This window comes from Rhopilema esculentum, chromosome 6 (assembly GCF_057945365.1).
Source record: "Rhopilema esculentum isolate cy_ngs chromosome 6, ASM5794536v1, whole genome shotgun sequence".
NCBI classification, from domain to species: Eukaryota; Metazoa; Cnidaria; class Scyphozoa; order Rhizostomeae; family Rhizostomatidae; genus Rhopilema; species Rhopilema esculentum.
The window spans coordinates 2,596,227-2,616,664 of record NC_142820.1 but is presented as its reverse complement, the minus strand read 5'-3'; the positions used below and the strand labels follow the sequence as shown (position 1 = coordinate 2,616,664).

Genomic DNA, 20,438 nt, shown 5'->3' with positions numbered 1-20,438 from the left:
CGTTTTTAGGCATTTTAGTAAACAAACAATTTCACACAGGCCAATAAGTGTATGATAAAAAATGCATTTTTATGTTTTTCTTTAAACTAAAACGTAACAGAACAATTTCGTGTTTAATTATAATGTAATAAAAACAACAAAGAGTAACAACAAGAATAGTTACAATTCAATTAAATTATAATTGTTTTATTATCTAAGAAGAGAGGCTGGTACTTTCCAAATTGTCTGGGTATATTCCATAAACTAAAATGTACTCTTGACTTAATAAATGTGTTCCTGTTCAAAATTCGAAGCGCCTCAGATGGCAAGTTTTAAGTACCAAGTCGACTAGACCATCCAAAGGTCATCAAAAAACCTTGCTTAAGTTCAAACATGTTAAAATTCTACCTATGATATTGTAACTGATGTAGTATATACAATGAAAAACTTCCCCAAGTCTTGACGTCCCATTTAAATTCCTTTGAAAACTGGATGAAAATAAGACTATATTTAAACAGTAGAACAATCCCTCTTTGCTTCAAATAAGATGATATTTTCAGGAGTATTCTTCCATAGTCTCTAAAGCTGGGGCAAGGTTCCAAAGTATGTTGCGAAATCTTTGCACATTCAATAAACCAGCTGTCCTTTAAACGTTTGTTTTTCCTGTGTTATTCATACACCCACCATTTGGTTGATGTTAGTAAAACGGCTTTTCCATGTAACAATTATGTGACAACAGGACACTTAGAACTTTTTAGAAAAAGAACATACTGTACTGGAAGACGTTAAACATTTTGCTGGCAAGTTGAAAGCTGAAAGTTTCCTTCTCTCAGACTTCTACATCACAGTTGGTTAAAAAAATCGCCATTGTATTGACAATCAACAGATATTTCGTAGAACACTGCATAGAATTTTTAATAAATATTTCAAAAAATATTTTCTGCTCTCTATTCCGAGGAAAGGATTTAACTCATTGCTCCTTAATCGAAAATGGCAACAGCCAATGTTTAATTTTAAATAAATGATGCAAGGCACCATATGTAAAAAAATATTCCTAATGTTCGTATGTATGACTTGTAAAAAGTGTTCCAGTTTTCAGAACGGAAGAATACCATTCAAACCGTTCATGTGTTATCGCAACCACTGAGTGTTCCACTATTTTGAACAGGAACTAATTGGTATGAAATTTCTTCAACGTAAACAAAGCTTTAATAAAGGCATCAGTTTTGTATACTAGTAAAATCATTTTCGCAACTGGCAGTAAATATAAGGTAAGTATACGTGCGAGGTTTTAAATGGGGGAAATGTCTTTGCAAGTAGGCACAGCTCAGTTATTAGTGTTTAAAGACAAGTTCCTTCTGTACAGACTTGAGCTGCGAGTCAAAAAACAATGGGAAAACGGACATGAAACGATATTGCTTTTAATACCACGACGAATTTTCAACTCAGTCCTTCAACTTGATTTTTTGAACTCGCATGTTTTGTCCAACGACTGGACTGTCATGGTCAACTCGAATTATTGGGTCTGTATGCAAAATATCTTCATCGGATGGAAACGAATGCGTATCGGTCAAAATGTCAATTCGATTCTTAGCACGTGATGCGTCACCAGGTCCAGGAGAGGCTCTCAGTGGAGGAGTACAAGAAGCAAAATAGCTTCTGTTTTTAGCTCGACCGAGAGGTACTGACCTTGCCAAATCGGTTTTTACACCGAGAACAGAAGCCAAGTTCTTTCTCGCTCTCATTTCACTTTCTGGAGTGTCTTTTTGCGAATCTGCAGATTTGCTACCATTCTGGTTCTCCGGACTTAAAGGAGGATATTCTTCGTGATACCTCGTTACCAAAGGACTTTGCTTAGCATTCGGTGAATAGTTGCTGTCATTTTCTTTACCCTTATATGGGATCCAGTTGTCAGCTGGAGTAAATTTATTACTAGATCGCGGTCCTTCCAGGCGATTATTGTTTAACATGTCCTTTTCAAAGCTTTCAATACGTACTGCATCCGTTTGTATGATTTCTGTCGTAAGCTGCACATTTTTGGCTGCATGTTCAACGGTATGTCCGACCATCGTATCCTTTGCTGAACCACTCTCTTTCTCGGGAATACCCTCTACAACCGTGCTAGAATTTAAACCATACTTACTTCGTGTTTTCTTCTTTTCCCTAAAATCCCCCTCTGATCTAAATACTAAAGGTTCTTGTCCTTTAACTGAACTGTCTTTAACTTCATCTGGTTTAGATGATCTCCATGGCCTCATTGCCGGATCGATCTGTGCTTCATCAGTCATAAGCGATGACCAAGCTGATTGCCCAAGGTCATCGCGCTCAACTATCTTCCCGTGCTTTTGCCTGTATATATCGGCAAACTCAATTCCCTCTGTCCATCCTCCATCGTTTTTGCTTACAATATTCTCTCCATTTTGACCTCCTGAATAAAATTCATCTCTTTTACTCATCTGCTTGTCTTTGTCCTCGTATCGTCTCCATCGTCTTTCTGTGATCCTCTTCAAATCGTGAAATGCCCCAGGTACTTTGCGTGTCTTGGCCTGAAACAAGTAAGACAAAAATCATCATGGAATAAAACACAATTATGTACCAAAACTCCTTTCCTTCGACCAAAGCCTTGTACAAGAACCTGTAGAAAATGGGCACCCTTCATACAGGACTACCCCTAGTCACCCATTTGACTAATGCATGGAGGTTTCATGATGTGAAAAATATGACATTACAAAACTACATAACAATGATGCATTGGAAAGAAGGACGAACAAAAATACATTCTTGAAACAAGCCTTTGGTGTAGCAAAAATGAAAATATGAAAGCAAAAACACATCATACCGAAGTACGTTTTGTTCAACACTTGTCAGATTTTAAACGTTTGAAAATGAAAAAAGGTCAGCGGAAAGTTATATCCAGACGCGGATCAAAAAAGCTAAGGGGGAAGAAAAGTGCGCTTGATTTCTTCCTTGTTCATGAGCAATTAGATCAACTGTTAACCCTTCACATAGCTGAAGAGTTCAAGAGACAAAACGAATTATTTCTGTCTACACAAAATTCTTCAATGGCAGACAAAATCTTCCAAACATGTGAGTTATCTGGTTACGAAAATGGCGTCGAAGTGAAAGAAACTTGAGATTAAATTACCAATGCATTTGTGCAATCGACTGGCGAATCTCTGAATACAGCGAGATATATGTCGACACCAAACAAAAATTCAGCAAGCATCTTCTCCATCAGTGCAATTCTTAACTCTCTCAAGAACAGAACTTTCTACATTAAAAAAAAACAAGAACAGTTATAGATCATATCAGAATTGAAAATGAACTGTGACCCAAAACAACAATAGAAATTGGAAAGGCACATTGTATTAACGCAGCACTTGAATCTTACCCACTTAGCATTTAACAAATGTTTTCAAACCTTCTTCAAGTTCAAAAACTGCTCTTTGTTGACACAACAACTCAGAAACTAGAAAGATCCAAATCAATCAACACCAAAATACCTCAGAAACTGCATTAAGTAACTCTCTTTGAAGTGGTCTTGTTGTCCAAAGATTTGCGTCAGTCTAAAGCATAGAGGAGACATTGAATAATGAAGGTGATTATTGGTTCCTTAAATATTCAACAAAAAATGAAACGATTGTTAGTACAGGATGCTAAAGGTAGGGTGGATAGAATAACAAAATAAAAGACGAATTTTAACGAGATCAAGTCTTGAATCACTTGAATCATCAATAAGACGATATAATTATACATTTATTTGACCTTTACCTCTACACATTAATGAATAGTGCTTCAAACTTTAGTTATGATTGAAAAAGAGAGAATAAAAATGGTCCAACCCTTTAAATAAGCCCCATCCTCGAATAAGCCCCTACACTTGAATAAGCCCCCATCTGAATTTGTCAATTATACGACTTTAGCCCAAAATGAACTATTTTCAGTGAAAAATTTAAAATTTACAATAAATTAAGCATTTAAAATGTTTTTTTCTCAACAATGTTTGGCAGAATATTTCCTTTCTCCAAGTCAACTTCGATCGAAACAAGCAACAAGCTTCGTAAACAAGTTATTTGCGTGGTAACTTTCGAGAAAGCCCTCATTAAAAATCGTTTCAAAATAAAATGCCCGGGGGAAGTATTAAAAGGCATGTGTCGTGAACATCATTGGCTAATGCAATACAATTATCTTTTTTTTAGTACAAAGCATGGAATTCAGGGTGAATTTTTACGGCAGTAAAAATTAATTAAGAAGAAATAAAAAGTCACGAAACAATGAAATTCAACTCCAAACGCTTTTGTTTTATTAGCCAACTGCTAATGCGACATATGCCCTTTAAAGTATTCACGGTTATAGCACGGACAAAACTTTACTTTAAAAGTAAGAGTATCATACCTTAGTGAATTTACCAATAATTGACGAAAAACTGCATTTAGAAGGCTTGAGATTCAGGTAATCGAAGAGACAAGGCTCGAGTCCGTTCACTTCCCTAAAAAAGCAATATTTTCAAATTAACTTTGTAATTTGAAACTTTCACTTCCTTATTCATTAACTTATAGCAGTCAGCCATTACTTCTACCAGGAGAGACCAATGAACTCTAATCTAAAATATGTCATGGTGATACTCTAAATCGTCTGTCGAAAATACGCCAAGAGAGCGACTAGAATGATTTATTAAAGAGTTTTAATGCACTGATTCAAGTAGAATCGAGAAGATGCTAGTCCAAAATTTTATCGTGCAATTAACAATTTCATTTTAGGATGACTGCCCTTAAAGTCTTAAAGTCTGCCCAACTGCTGCTCTTGATTTCTTTTACTTAAGAAGCTTTGCAAACATTGTCGTTTCTTAATGATAATTTTTAAATGTATATTTGAATGTTTGAATATTTAGGGGCAAACAGAAGACAAACCTTGGTAGTTTTCCTCTTTTTTGCTTGTAAATAATAATATCTGCAACCTAAACAGAGTGAAAAGTGTGTAAAAAGTTTGACTCTAGATTCGAAACGAAACAAATACGCGCGTTTAAAACAAATACGGGACTAAGAGCTAAATAAATAATATGTTCTGATACGATGTTGCAATGGCAGCCACAAATATTTGCTTCTCCATTCATATTTGACAGAATTCGGAGGCAGTAAAAAAGGTTTATAAGCTGGTGAAAATTGTGAAATGATGAAAAATTATTCATAACATTGAATATAAACTGATAAAACTTGGTAAATGTACGAAATTTAAAAGAGAACTCGTGCAAATATAATTGGACCACGAAATTTTATATTATTTCTGATCAGATAACTATGTGTCCAAAATGTACTAGAAAGAATAGGATGATGCTACGCGTGAGAAATGGAAAAATATAAGAAATTATGACGGCTTTTGTGTGTAGAAGTTTTAGCTTTCAATTCCGGATTAGAACCGTCCAGTCCTTCATTAACAGCTTAGAGCTGCCCAGCTCTACACACTTGTGTGTATGACTCTGTCGATGTGACATTGAGTACGCTGCAATAGACCGATAGAGGTTGCCAAACTAACAAATTTATGAAACTTTTTACTGGATGTAAACATTACTCTTTGTCTTTTGGTTGAAAGGCACCAACATTACTTTTGAGCAACTTGTACGTATGAAAACATCTAAACCACATACTTCGCATTCCATCAGTTGTTGAATGTATAAGAAAAGAAACTTAAGCAGACTATTACCTGGGTATCAAATATGTTCCTCATTTCTATGTCATACACGTGAAAGAGGCAGTCACTAAGGAGTCGGCAATCATGAACAACCTGTGAAATAAAAATACCTCTATTAGATTCATCATATTAGGTTAACAAGTTATTCATCTGCAACTGTGAATTTGGGGGCGAAAATAACAGACTATGATGGTCGCACTTAGTAGCCCTTTATGATTTCATTGCCAAACAAATGTATTTGACAAGTAAATCGGCGTTATTGAATGTTTCAAAAGAAGCAAATAATGGAAGTTACTTTAGATGAAAGGTTTATAAAGTTAGTTAAACTGCAGAAACATATTTCAAGACAATGATGGCTCCTTTACAGCGCAATAGATTACCAAAACTACTAACCTTTAACAAATAAATGTTTTCAAGGAATGAGCGTAAACCTTTAGCAAAACATTCCGCACCAAGTTTGTGCACATCAAATACATAGGTCGCACCTCTGCAGCCAACAATGAGCAAACACAAGACCCCTGACCTTCCCATTTGATTGGCCTCAGCTGATAGTCCCACTACTCTTTGCTCATTGATAAAGTAAACCTAAGAAAAAAAGCCAGATGTATTTTTTTGATATAACTTCACACACATCAGTGGGGTGATAATGAATGTTATAATAACCATTGTAATCGAAAGACAAATGAAAAGAAGAAAACCATGAAATCAACTTTGGGACAGTAATAGTCAGTTTTAACATGAACTGTTTGACAAAAGACTAAGTAATAATCAATAATGCGTAAAAATTGTAGAATTCCCAGTTGCTATGAAAAAGCATAAATATTATGCATTATAAGGCAGTAATTCTCATCATACTATTACAAGAATAACAAACTTTGGGTAATGGGAAAAAATAAAAAAATAACATGAATATAAAATTCAACTGTGATGTACATAGATAAGGTGGGGCATGGAAAGTAAAAGAAAATCTCTAATAGAGTCAAGACACAAAACATATTTAAAATTCAACAGTCAAAGCCAACTAAAACTCAAATGTATTTCCTTTCAATGCTGCTTATCATGTCAATACACACCATAAATTCAAACAAGCATTAAGAAAAGTTTAATAGGTGTAGATATTCTGCTAGTTAGACCTAATAATGTTAAATTAAGTCAAACATACTGCTTGATCAAATTTCTCATTCAGTTCATCAACCAATATAACATCAGGAAGATCACAGAACTCATCATCTTCAATTGTCATATTTAAGTTTTCTTCTCCAGATAAATCTATAAACCAATTCATTATCATTTTCAACAAAAATCTAGTATACCATAAAAGGAACAAAGAATTTTCAATAGGGAAATCTGTTTGAGAGGGCTGCAGCTATATTTCAAGATATTCGGGGATTTGGTTGCAATTTATCAAGGATATTTCTTCACAAGTGGCAAGTTTTAATTACTACAGTCCGGGGACATTACAACAAACAAAAAAGTGTCATTAAAATAAACATAGCATCGTAAGTTATACAACAACTAGTTAGATCACAATCACAAAGCATTACAAAATCTCAGTGACCCTCAACATTCAAAAAACAGAATCTCTGAGGATAATTAGTGAGAGAAGGGGTCTAAAAAATATCCAATATTTGAAACAAACAAGCATTGAAAATTGAATTAGTTTTCAACTTTACTTGGATGTATTATATATTATCATTCATTGTATCATATTAAAAGCACATCTATTCACTACTTACATTTGTTAGGCAAAAATGGTTTCCTGGCAATAAGTCTAGAGCCTTCATCACTAGGGTCTTTCTCAGTGAATATACTCTTTTGCTCAGCTTTATCATTTTCAAGGGCTTTTTCGTTAGTAAGTTCATCAAGCCCTCGATCTGATGATCTGATGGTAACAAATAGCACATAAGATTTTAGCAGCATTAAAAATTGTTCTGCAGTTTGAGGTATATTAATCTGCAAATGTCTGATGCTGTAAATTCAATATAATACCAAAACAGATATTTAAGTTTAAAAATCTAGCAACAAATAGAAGATAAAACTTGGTAGTTCCTTCTCTTTTGCTTGCAAATTATAATGTTGACAACCTAAACTTCTAGTTTTCTAAACAAAATGGTCACATAACATAACTGTTTATACTATTCTTTCTTGGAATTAAATTTGAAAAATGTTCATGAAAGGTATATTTTTTGAATGCAGAATAGATAGGAATAATTTCTAAAGGCACAAGTAAGAAATCTAGCAGTCTTATTATAAGCAAAAAGGTGATCAATACAAAGATAACCAGTGAAAAAGCAACTTTAATCTCTTGAAGATAATTTACTTCACATCTAGAGAATTGTTGAAATGATTATCATGAAAAAATATATCTTTGTGTTTCTTTGAATTACTTTTTACAATTTTAAGTAATTATGAAAAACTCCCATCTGATAACTCCCATCTAACTAAAAAGGTAGGCTACTTACCTATCATCTGTGTCTGCATCACTTCCATTTTGGTCTAAAAGTTGCACTACATAGAAAAAATTTAAGTGGAGCTAATTTTCGGAAATTCACAAGGAAAAAGATGTCTTCTTATCCAGAGTTTGACAAAAAAGGCATATATAACACTACAGTGAACAATATCACTAAGCTTTGGATAATAAGTTCAAATAAAAGTTGAATAGCGCTCCATAATTCCAAAACAATTATTTAGCTGTACAGTTAATTCAGGAACATGCATGGCAGTGTGCACACCTACAGGTATGCCTCTGAAGTGAACTGCAAAATTGATCAATAATTAAGTATTTAATTAAGTGCCTTGCATTTACTTGCCTGTGATATGAAAACAGATATAAAAGGAAAGCACTGTGAAAATGGAGCAAATTGCAAATTCTTATTCTCTGTCTTTTTATCCAACGGTCCCTTACATCAAGCATTTCCTTGGTGCCCAGTTTCTTCCCCATTTTGGGAATGGATCATAGAAGCTATTACCAACCCCATAACTCTGTGCACCACCACAGTGGTGGACACCAGGGGGGGTGAGGTGGGCAACCACCCCCAAATACTTTAGAGGACAATGGTCTTTTGTTCTAAAACAATGGGAAATGATATGTCATCTTATTAAAACAAAAGGCTTGCCCCCAATATTTTATCAAGTGTCTGCCCCTGCACCACCCCTGCTAAAGACAAGGTGTTTCAATACTAAAATTCCCTGGACAAAAAACTTAAAGTGCTTTACAAAAACAATATGTTAAAACTTACAATCTCGAATTTCATTTGTGAAGAATATCTGGAGACCCCTTATCTTCCTTCCATCTGCCATAGAAACTAAAATCATAAGAAATCATTACTGACACCTGATAATGATAATTATAAGAAAATAATAAACTTTTGGTTAATCAAATTCCCTTTACATAATTGTTTTGACTAACCTTTTTGAAGAATAAGTCTTTTATTCTTTTCATCAACTGAGTGTATGATCCCATTATATTTGCCTTCGTCAGTAAGTATCCAAATTTTTTTGCCAACATATTCTGTTCCCATTTTGCTTCAACAAAATGCAAGAGACTCTCCGAATCAGTGCTTCATTTGGAACATACTGTAAATATTTGAAATTTTTTTTAGGAATGATGGAATATATTTTGCAGGGTTGTAGACAAGTTGGTAAACTTTTATGGAATTTTACCATGATGGTCATTATTTTTGGTAACATACTTCAGCAGAAAAGTGAAGGGGTAACACTCCCCCCTCCCTGCTCCATGTGTTAAGTGGTGAGCTGAGCTCCAAACTAGAGGAATTGAGGGTTTTCAATAGTAAAATTTACTTACAAAGACATAAATGAAGAAAAATTTAGAAGCTATTTCACCTATAGTTAGACCATTTTAGAGACAAATACATGATTTTCTAGAAGAAGCTGTGATTTTAAGAGACAACTAGACGAACTACTTTAACAGAGAACTACTAATCACTTAAAGATTAAGATATACTAACACGGTTATGAGTCAATATGAGCTGTTAACTATGAATAAGATGGATTTAATAATATGAACAAGCCATGGCCAAAAGGGGAAAGCCCTATAGTAACGGTGTACCAACACAGAGATAATCTTTGTATGCTGAGGTATGCAATGTTGGTTGTGGCTTGCACGTATCTTATGTGATTCATGCTGGGCTCTGTTCTGGGTATTGATTTTTAAAATGATTTTTTTTAAAAACGAGACAACCAAGATGATATTGTTTGTTATGATACCAAACACTCAGCCTGGGAACCCAGGGTAATTTATATATTCACTTTGGAAAGCAATTTGTTCAACATTGATTTGATATATCACAAAATAATTAGTTCTCAAAAAGGGCAATTAAGAAACAACCCTCCAAATCAATGCAGAATAAATATTTATAATTTGGGCATTCTTAATTTTTTCAATGAACAATAAAAGCTGTGTAGTATCTGTTATCTTCCCATATCAATACAGCGTCAGTTCGCAACAACTTGATGGACAAGAAAGGCACAAAGCATCAAATTGGTATGAAGATTCAACACCGCAAGAGGTTGGTATAGGGATTTTTTATGTTTTTCTTGTGTAACCTACCTTTTTGGTTTTATTATATTGAGCAGAGTTCGGAAATGCCAAGAGATAAATATTCAACGCAAGTTATCATCCCAACCTGGTCTTAACGGACGTCATAAATTTCCCTCCGCATCCTGCATCCTGCATCAAAATTTGGCATGCAAAACGAGGCTATTGTGTCATGTCCTTTTCTGCATCATGCCCCTGCGTAGCAAAATGCTGACTGAGGTCGTTGGTGTAAACAAGCGCAAAAATTTGAATAACCACCGTGGAAGAAGCAAGAATTCCAGTCTTCAAATATAATGAGCGCCACAATCTTTTGGAAAAAAGACGAACCAGACGAATCCCAGATAAAGGAAGTCAATGTTCCTGGTGTGTTCCCAAGACCATCTTCAAATGTCTATGGTCAAACGGTCACTGCGTTAGCTAGACCGTGGCTTCGGACTAAAAAAGTAGGCCAACAAACGGCAACAAGAACTTTGATTGACCAATCGGATGAAAAGCCGCAGCAAGGTACAGAACACCAGTTAAAAATGAAGCAAGCAAACGAAAAAAGCAAAAAGAAAATTGCAATCAGCCTGAAGGATTTAAGTGGTGAAGATAAAAGGAGGGTGGCTAATTTGATAAAGGAGCTTGCAAAGGCCGGTGAGGAACGCAAGCTAGCTATCAATGCATTACACGAAGAGAGAATAGATTTCCAAGGGAAAGAAGAGCTCCTTAAGCAAGAGCAAGAAAAATTAATAATGGAACGAGACGAATTGAGGGAGAAGATTTTAGAGTATCAATTTCTTATCAACCAATACAGTAATCAAATTCAACAGAAACAAGACCAGTCCAAAGGCGAAATAAATGATAGAAATTCAAAGGGATCAGAATTAGGAGACAAGTATCACTCAAAAGAAACTGACAGTCATACTCAACTTCACTCTAATGATAATCTGAGAGGAACAGTAATTATGAAAGATCCTGATGTTGGTAAAATCCCAACGTATTATTCTGTAGCTGGACATGAACAAAGGGAATTTCAACAGATCAACCCACAAAACTCCCCAAAAAAATTTACAAAACACACTGAAAAAATTTCTAATCAAAATTTGAATACTGTAGAAAGATTTACTTGTGAAAGTTTGGATAATTCACTAAGGAATGGAACCAGTATTGGTGGATGTGATAAGCATGATGTTGAAGAATCAAAGTCTGGCACCAAGTCAATAGAAGCAGCAAATTCTGATTTTATAGCTCAAAATGTATTATTGACTCAACAAAATGCATTATTAGAACAGCAAAAATGCATTCAAGAACAATTAGCAGGCCTTAAAGAGTTGCATAAAAAGTATATGGAAGACATATCTTACATTGCCATGCAACAAATATCCCCAACGTGCCTCGGTAACAAAAGTGACATTGATTTAGAACAATCAGAAAAGCCAACTACTAGTGCTAGTAAAGATGCAGCTGTTTGTACAAGCAATTATCAAACTATTTCACAGGCAGTGCAATGCAATATTGAAAATTTAGAGTCTATAGAACAATCAAAAACTGACCATGAAACAGTTTTAAATCGTGTTGTTATGGAAGAAGAAGTACCAAAGCCATCACAAGCAAAATCTCTTCAAACGTCCATGAATAAGGAAATGCCAAATGATTTGAAGGGTGATTTGAGTAGCCAGACAAGTTCTATGGATCAGGCTGCTAGTTTGATCTTTCGTGGCAGAGATTTATTGAAGTCAAATGAATTAAGAAAACTAAAGTATCACCAAAGGCAGCCAAATTCACCAGATACAAAACAACTTGCTTATTTCAAAATGGAATCTCCAGTGAGCCTTCAAGCCAAGTCTAACATAAGCAGAAATAGCAGACCAAAGACTAATTTATGGGAGTTTGATTACGAGAACTTTGAAGATTTCCCACATAGAGATGACACTGACTTTGATAAGAAGGATCTTTTAAAGGTTAGTTCAAGAAGAAAGCAAAAAACATCTTTAGATACATTTCTCTCAGCAGAACCAAGTGTCAGTAGCTCTTCAAAGAAAGTATTTTTGAGTCCCTCTGCTGATAGAAAGCAATCATCTTTATTGAACATTTTTGATGAAATTGATCATGATATGTTAAACAATGAAGAACTTCAAGACTCATATGAACTGGGAAGTTACCTGGGATTTGCCAAAAATATTCTGCAAGGAAAAACTAGAAATGAAAATATATTTGCTAGTACTGACCAGTCAGACACTGAAAGTGAGGAGGATGAAAATGAACTCCTTTCTGATGTCTTTTATTTGCATAAATTTTAGAACTGATTTAGTTTAGTAAATTCTTCATATTGATTAAATCTTTAGTGATGGAAATCTTGAATTATTTAGATTTTTTGTTAAATAACCCATTAGGTTTGACTTTTGACAGATACAGGTCTCAAGTTTAGAAAATGCCTATTCTTTGCTTGGGGAAGCATATAATTAATAACATTCTTAAAAAGATCATTGTTGCATGACATCTATTTGTATAATGGTGATCTTCTTTTTTTATTCAATTTTTACCTCCACTGTCATCTAGTGTATCAGTAACAAAACAAGTATAAGATGATTATGACCAATCTTGCCAAATAAGGGCTATTTATATATCAGCAACTGCTGCCTCCTTTTAATTTAATTAGTGCTTATAGAACAGAGCTGCCTAAAAGCTTTTGATTTTGCAATTTATCACCATATTGTCCTTGGTAGTTAATACTTCAGTAATTGCCTGATTGTCTTATAAGTCTTTTAAATTGTGAAACTGGCCTGACTTAGGATCCACACATTCTTCTTTATTTCCAATTATGATACAGGAAATTTTGAAAAAAGTACAATGTGTATGTGTATGTTTAATGTGAACTGTGAAAAGCAAATGGATTTATCAATGGATTGTTTTGGAATTCCGGGGAATTTCATTCCAAAAGCTGATATATTTTTGACACAGTCCAACAAAGTTTCATACATTTTGCGTGAGTATCACATATTCAAGAAAAAAGGGGCAATAGAAAACTATAACCAATTAAGTACATAGAACAATAGATGTTAAGCATCTTGGAGCATTAGGGTAAGATGTTTTCTATGTCAATACGGTACATATGTTTAATGAAATGTTCCTAAGGCAAATTAATTTTGCAGACTGTTTTTTCTAGGACCATGTAGTTTTGTGTTGTCTTCAAATTGGAGCAAAGTTGTCTTCAAAGTTTTTCTCCGGGATCCACAAACCTCACTCTTTTCTTCAATACCCCAGGTTACGAAAATTGGGGAAAATTCCGAAAAGAAATGAGAGGAAGACAAAATAGAAATTTTATTTTAAAAAAAAAACATTAGCATAAATCTAACCAGAACTGAATTAAAATTACAAGTGAAACGGGAGCTTTTCACTCTGTACACATAATGAAAGAATCATGCTCTAAACTGGCTTCGTTTCCATGGTGTTTGCCTCTCTTGCGTGATTGTTCAATGTGGCCTAAGTACCGCATGTTCTTTTTGTCAGGAGCATTGTTGATTCCAGAACAACGATATGGGTTTTCCGAGAGGACGAGGCGGTGGAAGGGGAAGTTTTAGAGGTGGCGGAGGGCGCGGAAGAGGGAGAGGTGGCGGATCATACTATGATGCAGGACCTCCGGAAAAAGTTGTTGGTGAGTGGATTGTTTATTAATATGATGAAGATTGGCCCGTTTCATTTACCATTCATTCTCTTGTTGGGCCGGCACAGCTTATTCACACCCAAAGACAATTGGTATATTCTAGATTTTGTAGAGAAAAATGCAAAAATGAATAGATATTTGCTTTTGAAAGATTGTAAGGCATATAAAAAGCCATAATAAAAGAGATAATATGCAAAACGCCATCATTCTTTAACGTAAACAAATATCAATTAATATATCTAACATAAAACAAATATCTAACATAAAAGTGGAAAACAAAACTCTAAGAATCTTCTTATAAGCCCCAAATGTAAATATTTTTGTTTATAAAAGGAATGGCGATGCGAATTGTTATTGATGACCAAATTAAGTTTTTATGTGTATACTGCCTTTGTTGAGAACTAACAACTCACTTTTTACCAAAGCAAAATTTTGATAAAGATGAAGATTTTCCGATCATCTAGGGTATATTTAATTTTGCAACATGGTATGTAGACGAATTGTGTGAATGGAAGTGTTCTGAAAAAGAAATCAAAATCAATTTTTTCAAAAGTTTTTAGTATTTTAAGCTGTTTTCCTAGAAGATGATAATCGCAAATCTCCTTCTCTCTCTCTCTTCAAGTACCATGTCTGGCGAGGACGTTGGCGATCATGGCTCTCCACAGCTTCCTATCCCTTGTTCTTCTCATCAGTTCTTGTTCTGACACCTTTAATCTCTCCCTCTCAGGCAGTTGGGCTGCCATCCATTTGCTTAGACTACCTAAGTAGGTCAGCCGCTGTCTTCCTCTGCTCCTTTTACCCTCGATTCTTCCTGTTAGTGTCAAGTCAAATCTCCTTAACAAGCCAGAACTGCCGATACATCAGAAAAACAAGTGAATGACTGAAGGACAGATTTAATGAACACAGACGAGACATTTTCAAAAAAAAAGTAGACAAGTATGGTGTTGCAGAACACTTCTGCAGCCCAGTACATACCATCAATGACCTTACAATAAACCATTACTGCAGCTTAATGAAAAACGAGAAAGTGTTCAACGAGCCAAAGAGCAATACTTCATTGGCTTGGCAAATACTCTCACACTGAACGGCATGAACCAAACCACTGACCGTAAACCTTCAGCAACACACCATCATCATTCACATGATCATTTTTTCTACCACCCAAACATTTCTATTTTGTAATTGTTATCATTCCTCTCTATATTCCCATTATCATGGTCTTTTATTACTTTTTCTATTTTTATTTTTACTATCATTGTCATTATTATTATCATCATTATTTAATATCATAAGAACTCTTCTTTATTATTGCCGCTGCCCACCCTCATAAAACTTTCATTCCACCACCACCACCCACCTTCCACACTCATTACCTGTTTCTTCTTTGCTGTGCTGCATTAACATCATTTCACAGCAACCAATTCAACTCCACTATTGCCTCTTTTAAATTCCAAGTACATCTTTAGTCGGTTTACTTTTGCTCTGATGAAGCCCTGTATGCCAGAGTGTTTGTTGTTGTTCATTCTCGTTGTGACGCAGTGTTACTTATTTACTACATTTTAAAGGCAATATACTTCACTTAATGAAATTAAAAACTTGATACACATTCACATGAAGCCTTTGCACAAAACTCTGAAAAATGGCAAAGCTAATAGTTTTGGATAATGAGCTCGAAATTGTACCAAAAAACAAATATCTAGGAATGCAGTTCAACACCACCATAGATTCTCCAAAAAGGTCTCCAAAAGAATTTGGCTTTCTGAAAGCTGGCAGGAAGCCTTCCTGTCAGAAAAAACTCGATTCACAAGTACTGCAGAGTCTCGCTTTCACTATTGTTGTATAAACTACCCTAATTATGCTACAGAATTTCGATGAACTTTCTAATGGCTTCCGTAAATTAGTATCTCATCTCTTATAAGAAATGCATTTTGTTTCAGAAATTGGACATTTTCTGCATCCTTGTGAGAATGAACTGGTCTGTAAATGCACAAATGAAAGTGTTCCTTACTTCAATGCACCAATCTACCTTGAAAACAAATCACAAATCGGAAAAGTCGATGAAATATTTGGACCAATGACAGACTTCATATCCTTTTCTAATGTGCATTATTTAAAGGTCTTTTGTTGTAACTTATAGGCCAGTTTCTACATTCAACAAGCAAGAAAGTTTCTTTAATGAAAAATCATTACCCACAAAGCTGTGATCTTTCTAGATGATTGTTTACTCAGACTCATCTTAATGTAACTGTTACCCAAAAAAATTTTAAGGACAATGAGCCTATTGACTGATTCTGTGATTCTTAGCATGGATAATTTCAGTCAGTAATTTATTTTAGATCTAGTTGATAAGATATGTTCCTTGACTGAAAACACTATTTTTCAGTAAAACTTTCAGAAAATATGCATGCATCCTCATTTAAAAGTGCTCAAAAGGTAAGATTTTGTGCCATTTTCAGAAGTGTGTATACTCATTTATTACAGATAGCTGAAGAAGTTTCTTCCCCAATTTTTGAAGTCTGGAGCTCTACCCTGACTTATTACATAGTTATCATTAGGTTAATCAATAAATCATTTTTAATGTTCTGACTCAATCACCATGATTTCACTAGGACATTTATCTGAATGTTCTAAACAAGGTACTAAACTTTTTTTACTCTATGCAACAGATTTTCAATTTCACTGCTAAAATTTCAATGAATGAGCATAAAGATTATACCCTGGAACCATTAGTGTGTTTAATAGTGATTTATTTTCCTAAAGAAAAACCTATGCGAGTGTTTCTGATGAGGCTTGATTCATTGATTTGATCATGGATTTACTAGACCCAACCTTTACCAATTATATGAACAATCAAATGAGACTATAGTCAATGATGAAAGAAAAGAAAGGGAATCATCTTCTCTCTCTATTTTTCTTTAAGTACCCAAGAAAGTTTGCATTGTTATGTCATACAGTTTCTTAAAAAACCTAGAACAGTTCAATCTTGATTTGAAGCAGAATTAGGCCATAATCTTTCAAGATTCAATCTTTTCATACTTTTATCACCCAATCCTTACAAAGACAAATTTCTGTTTGTGTTTACCCCTAGTTCTACATTGATCCATACAAGCTCCTGCCTTTATCAAGATTCCTACCAGGTCCAAAAGGTTAGTAGTTTTAGGATGTTAAGTCTTTCAGGTAACCATTCTTTTTTTAAACCTAGCTGATAGTCACACCTGAAAGCATCAATTCATGGTTTTTTTAAACATCAAATTATTATGTTTTCAAAAAGGTGCAAACAATGTGTTATTTTGCTCTTTTGATTCCACGTGTAAATATATTCAATGCAAACTTGGTTGCTGTCTTCCTTTTTGCATTAAGATTTTAAACCTAAATTTCAAATGAGCATTGTAATGATAAAAACTATTTATTCATTGTTTAAGATTTTTCATTAAATGAGTGAAAGTTTTTGTAGTAAATATATCATATCTCATGTTGGTTAATGATTATTGTAGGTGCTGGTCGAGGCAGCGGTCGAGGCGGCGGTCGAGGAACACCAAGAGGAGGAACACCCAGAGGTGGGAGAGGTAATACAAACATTTTTTCTTTTTCAAAATGTATTTTCCAAAAGGGTAAGAAGTTGAGGGGTCCCATTAAAGTTGATATTGAATATTTCGTATCTTTCTTGGACACATCAACTAGTTGAGAGGTTTAGTGGTCACTTTTTTTTAAAAAGCAGAAGAACCAATCAAACGCATCTTTCTTCCTCTTATCTTGTTTTTAGCTATAAATTTTCAGTTTAATTTTATTTTAATTTCAGCTATAAATTGTCATCATCTTATGTTTATGAAGAGTCTTGGAGTAAAAGTACTTCAGTATGCTATGTTTCCACTATGTTGTGCCATCTGTAAATAAATTTGGTTAGAAAGCACTGAGGAACTTAATATATGTATTGACTACCTATTAAGTGTTTAATGCAGGCTACTTTTATAGCTAATGTATTAATCAGATTTCACAGACCCTGCATTCCCTTTCTGGCTTTATATATTGTCTGTTGCATCTAAATTTTGCTAAACGCATTATCTCACAAATATGACAGCCAAATCTGAAAGCTTAGCCATTAGCTTTGTGCTATAGATGCACTGTCTGCCATCAAATACTTTTTGACTGTTGACTGTAAGTTGCCAGTATTTTTATCTTGGCTTGTTTTATTGAGATGAGATTTTTAAATTTTAAAAAAATGAAATTTGTAATTTCTATGATTTTGTTCTCAAAGGTGGTAGAGGTGGAAGAGGTGGTCGTGGTGGCTTCACACCACGTGGTACAGGTTTCAGCCGTGGAGGGCGTGGATTCAGTAAGTTTCTGTCTTTCTTATATTGTAGCCAGCAAGCCAAATTTGCATTCAATATGTTTGATTTTTAGATCGGAGTCTGTGCAATGTTGACTAGGGTCTAGTTAAAGATATAATTTGAGATTTGACAATCCAAGGGATATGATATAGTTTGAAAATGAAACCTAAACCTAAATTGTCTGCTTGTCAGTGTTTGATAACATCCTTTCCTTGGAAAACCTGATTATGTCCGGCACAGAAGTTTCTCACTGGGGATGGCTTGTCATATAGGGGTGTTTCTATGTTGGAGCTACATGCAAAAGCACTCTTCCTATCCAAAGCAATAAACCTAAAGTTTGTTTAAAATAGATTTAAGATGCATAGATAGATTTTTCTTTATTTACTTTAATTTATATCCTAGTAAAGATATGATTTGTAATAACCAGTAAATATATTTGTAAAGAGTCGTATTTCAAATGAAGACAGTTAACTATCTAGAGTGCCTTTCTTTGCTTATGGACAATTGTCCCTTGCCCCCCCCTTTAGCAGGCCTGGCAAAGAGAATAGCAAATTACAAAATGAAATCACATGAAATCATTGTCAGGATGTTTACAGGGCATTTTTGGGGCAAACTTGTTTTTCATTGTCAGCTTTTTCTGCTCTTTGTTTGATAGGAAGCTTGTACACTTCAAAACAAGGACTAGGAAACAGAGAAACCTTTTTAGTAGGATTTTTGACATCCAAATATTTTTAGCATTAGGGTAAATTACCAGTGAACCTTCACAGTGATTACAGTGATCTACAATCATTTTGAAACAAAACTAGTAGCACCTTCGAACCCAAAGAAAATAAGAGGAAATTTATGTGTACTGAGTAGCATTAGAAGGTGAAGCAGTGAAGCAGTGAATCAATGAAACATTTACCACTGAGAACCATTCTAGACAGAGGCTCTCACCAAAATACTGCTTGAAATTCAAATATTAAAATCCTGCTAGATCCAGGTAGAGAAATGCTAGTAGGGCCATATGAATCATTGTGTGCATCACACTTCACAATACCTCTCCTTAGCTAGCAAAGACACTGAGGAGCTATGCCTCAGAGTAGTGTGGTGGTCTTTCCTCTCAATTTGACAGAACAACATTATTCCTTTGCCTCAAAATAGAGAGGGCTGGTCACTCTCCTTTCTCCCAGTTTAAGTTTGGTAATGGCAGGACTCAAATCACGGACCCTTGGTCCCTGTAGTCCACAAACCTAACCACTGAGCCATCTTCAGATGACATTTTACATTCATTGGAAGAAATTATGCTAGAAAAGCCTAACATTTACTACAATTTTAAGGCAATTTATCACTGAAATTTTCTACATATTTTAATCCATTATCTTTCATAGATCGCGGTGGAGGAAGAGGTTTTGGACGTGGCAGATAGATTGGGCAGTAAATCAAGCCATTTCAAGCTCAAATTTTTATATTTCTGAAGCTGAAGAAGAGACAGCAACACGAAAAATGTTAATTCTTTTCCAAGTAAACTTGTCTTAAACTTTTGAACAAGCAATCTTTCTTTTTTTATCACATCCCTTTCTTGGTAACCGAAATCCCTCTTGATAGATACCTCTTGTTAGGTAGAATTACCACAGGATTTTTAGAGCCAAGGTGCCAGGAGAATAAGGGTGGGGGCAGGGGGTACCTCCCCACTAGAATAAACCATTCTTAAATGTTTTTGAAATTTTGTATCTGTTTGGCTGACCAATATTGGTTGCTAATAGAAAATTATGCAAATTTCAAAGAAACTTATCAGCACGAGTGAGAGTTTGCAAAGAAAGATTAGACATGGAGAGTTTTGTTATGCTAGTCAAATCAATGAGCAAATCGAATTTACAGTCTGCCAGTCCAAATCTTTAGACTTTGTGCAAGATAATTGCAACCTTACCATTTGCTATACCAAATACGAGCTCACCTTTTTAGTGCTCAAGTTTGTAAAAACAGCCTTCGGTCAAAAGTTAGCCAAGAGGGGTTCAATTTTCCAAAATGATAACCAAGTTTGAGCCTTAGTTATGATGAAGTAATTTAGGAACATACTGACACACTATTGCTAAGGAAACTTTTGATGAACTGAAAATCGTCCAGTTCATTTTGTTAGATTTTTATGATACTAGTTACAAATCCTATTTTGTGCATTACTTTTAATTACAAGTACTGATTATTGATGATTGCTATGAAACAAAATTTGAAAACAGATGTTAAACTGCAATTTTTTCCC

At 34.6% G+C, this 20,438-nt stretch overlaps 2 protein-coding genes across 2 annotated transcripts; one reads left to right on the top strand and one right to left on the bottom strand.

The window, feature by feature from the left end:
• Position 1: 1 nt before the first annotated feature.
• On the bottom strand, positions 2-10,388 carry LOC135686223 (uncharacterized). Its single transcript, XM_065202412.2, has 13 exons — positions 10,238-10,388; positions 9,077-9,243; positions 8,907-8,972; positions 8,130-8,175; positions 7,404-7,549; positions 6,830-6,936; positions 6,061-6,252; positions 5,680-5,760; positions 4,890-4,936; positions 4,375-4,468; positions 3,483-3,545; positions 3,125-3,250; positions 2-2,525 (listed from the first exon to the last, which is right to left on the bottom strand). Exons 2-13 carry the CDS (start codon positions 9,186-9,188, stop codon positions 1,425-1,427), a joined length of 2,181 nt encoding a protein of 726 aa, XP_065058484.2. The 5' UTR covers positions 9,189-9,243; positions 10,238-10,388; the 3' UTR covers positions 2-1,424.
• A 3,292-nt stretch (positions 10,389-13,680) lies between these two features.
• On the top strand, positions 13,681-20,416 carry LOC135686236 (H/ACA ribonucleoprotein complex subunit 1). The gene is made up of 7 exons (XM_065202433.2): positions 13,681-13,862; positions 15,809-15,957; positions 16,245-16,304; positions 16,960-17,017; positions 17,366-17,437; positions 18,127-18,204; positions 19,570-20,416. The coding sequence occupies exons 1-7, from the start codon at positions 13,745-13,747 to the stop codon at positions 19,605-19,607; spliced, it is 573 nt and encodes a 190-aa protein (XP_065058505.1). The 5' UTR covers positions 13,681-13,744; the 3' UTR covers positions 19,608-20,416.
• Positions 20,417-20,438: the final 22 nt, after the last annotated feature.

Coding starts and splice junctions, on each gene's coding strand:
- LOC135686223 (XM_065202412.2), bottom strand. CDS start 9,188: ATGGGAACAGAATATGTTGGCAAAAAAATTTGGATACTTACTGACGAA. Junction 7,550..8,129: donor GATGCAGACACAGATGATAG/GTAAGTAGCCTA, acceptor TGTTACCATCAG/ATCATCAGATCGAGGGCTTG. Junction 3,546..4,374: donor TTATTGGTAAATTCACTAAG/GTATGATACTCT, acceptor TCTATGCTTTAG/ACTGACGCAAATCTTTGGAC.
- LOC135686236 (XM_065202433.2), top strand. CDS start 13,745: ATGGGTTTTCCGAGAGGACGAGGCGGTGGAAGGGGAAGTTTTAGAGGT. Junction 15,958..16,244: donor TTGGACCAATGACAGACTTC/ATATCCTTTTCT, acceptor GACTGAAAACAC/TATTTTTCAGTAAAACTTTC. Junction 18,205..19,569: donor CCGTGGAGGGCGTGGATTCA/GTAAGTTTCTGT, acceptor TATCTTTCATAG/ATCGCGGTGGAGGAAGAGGT.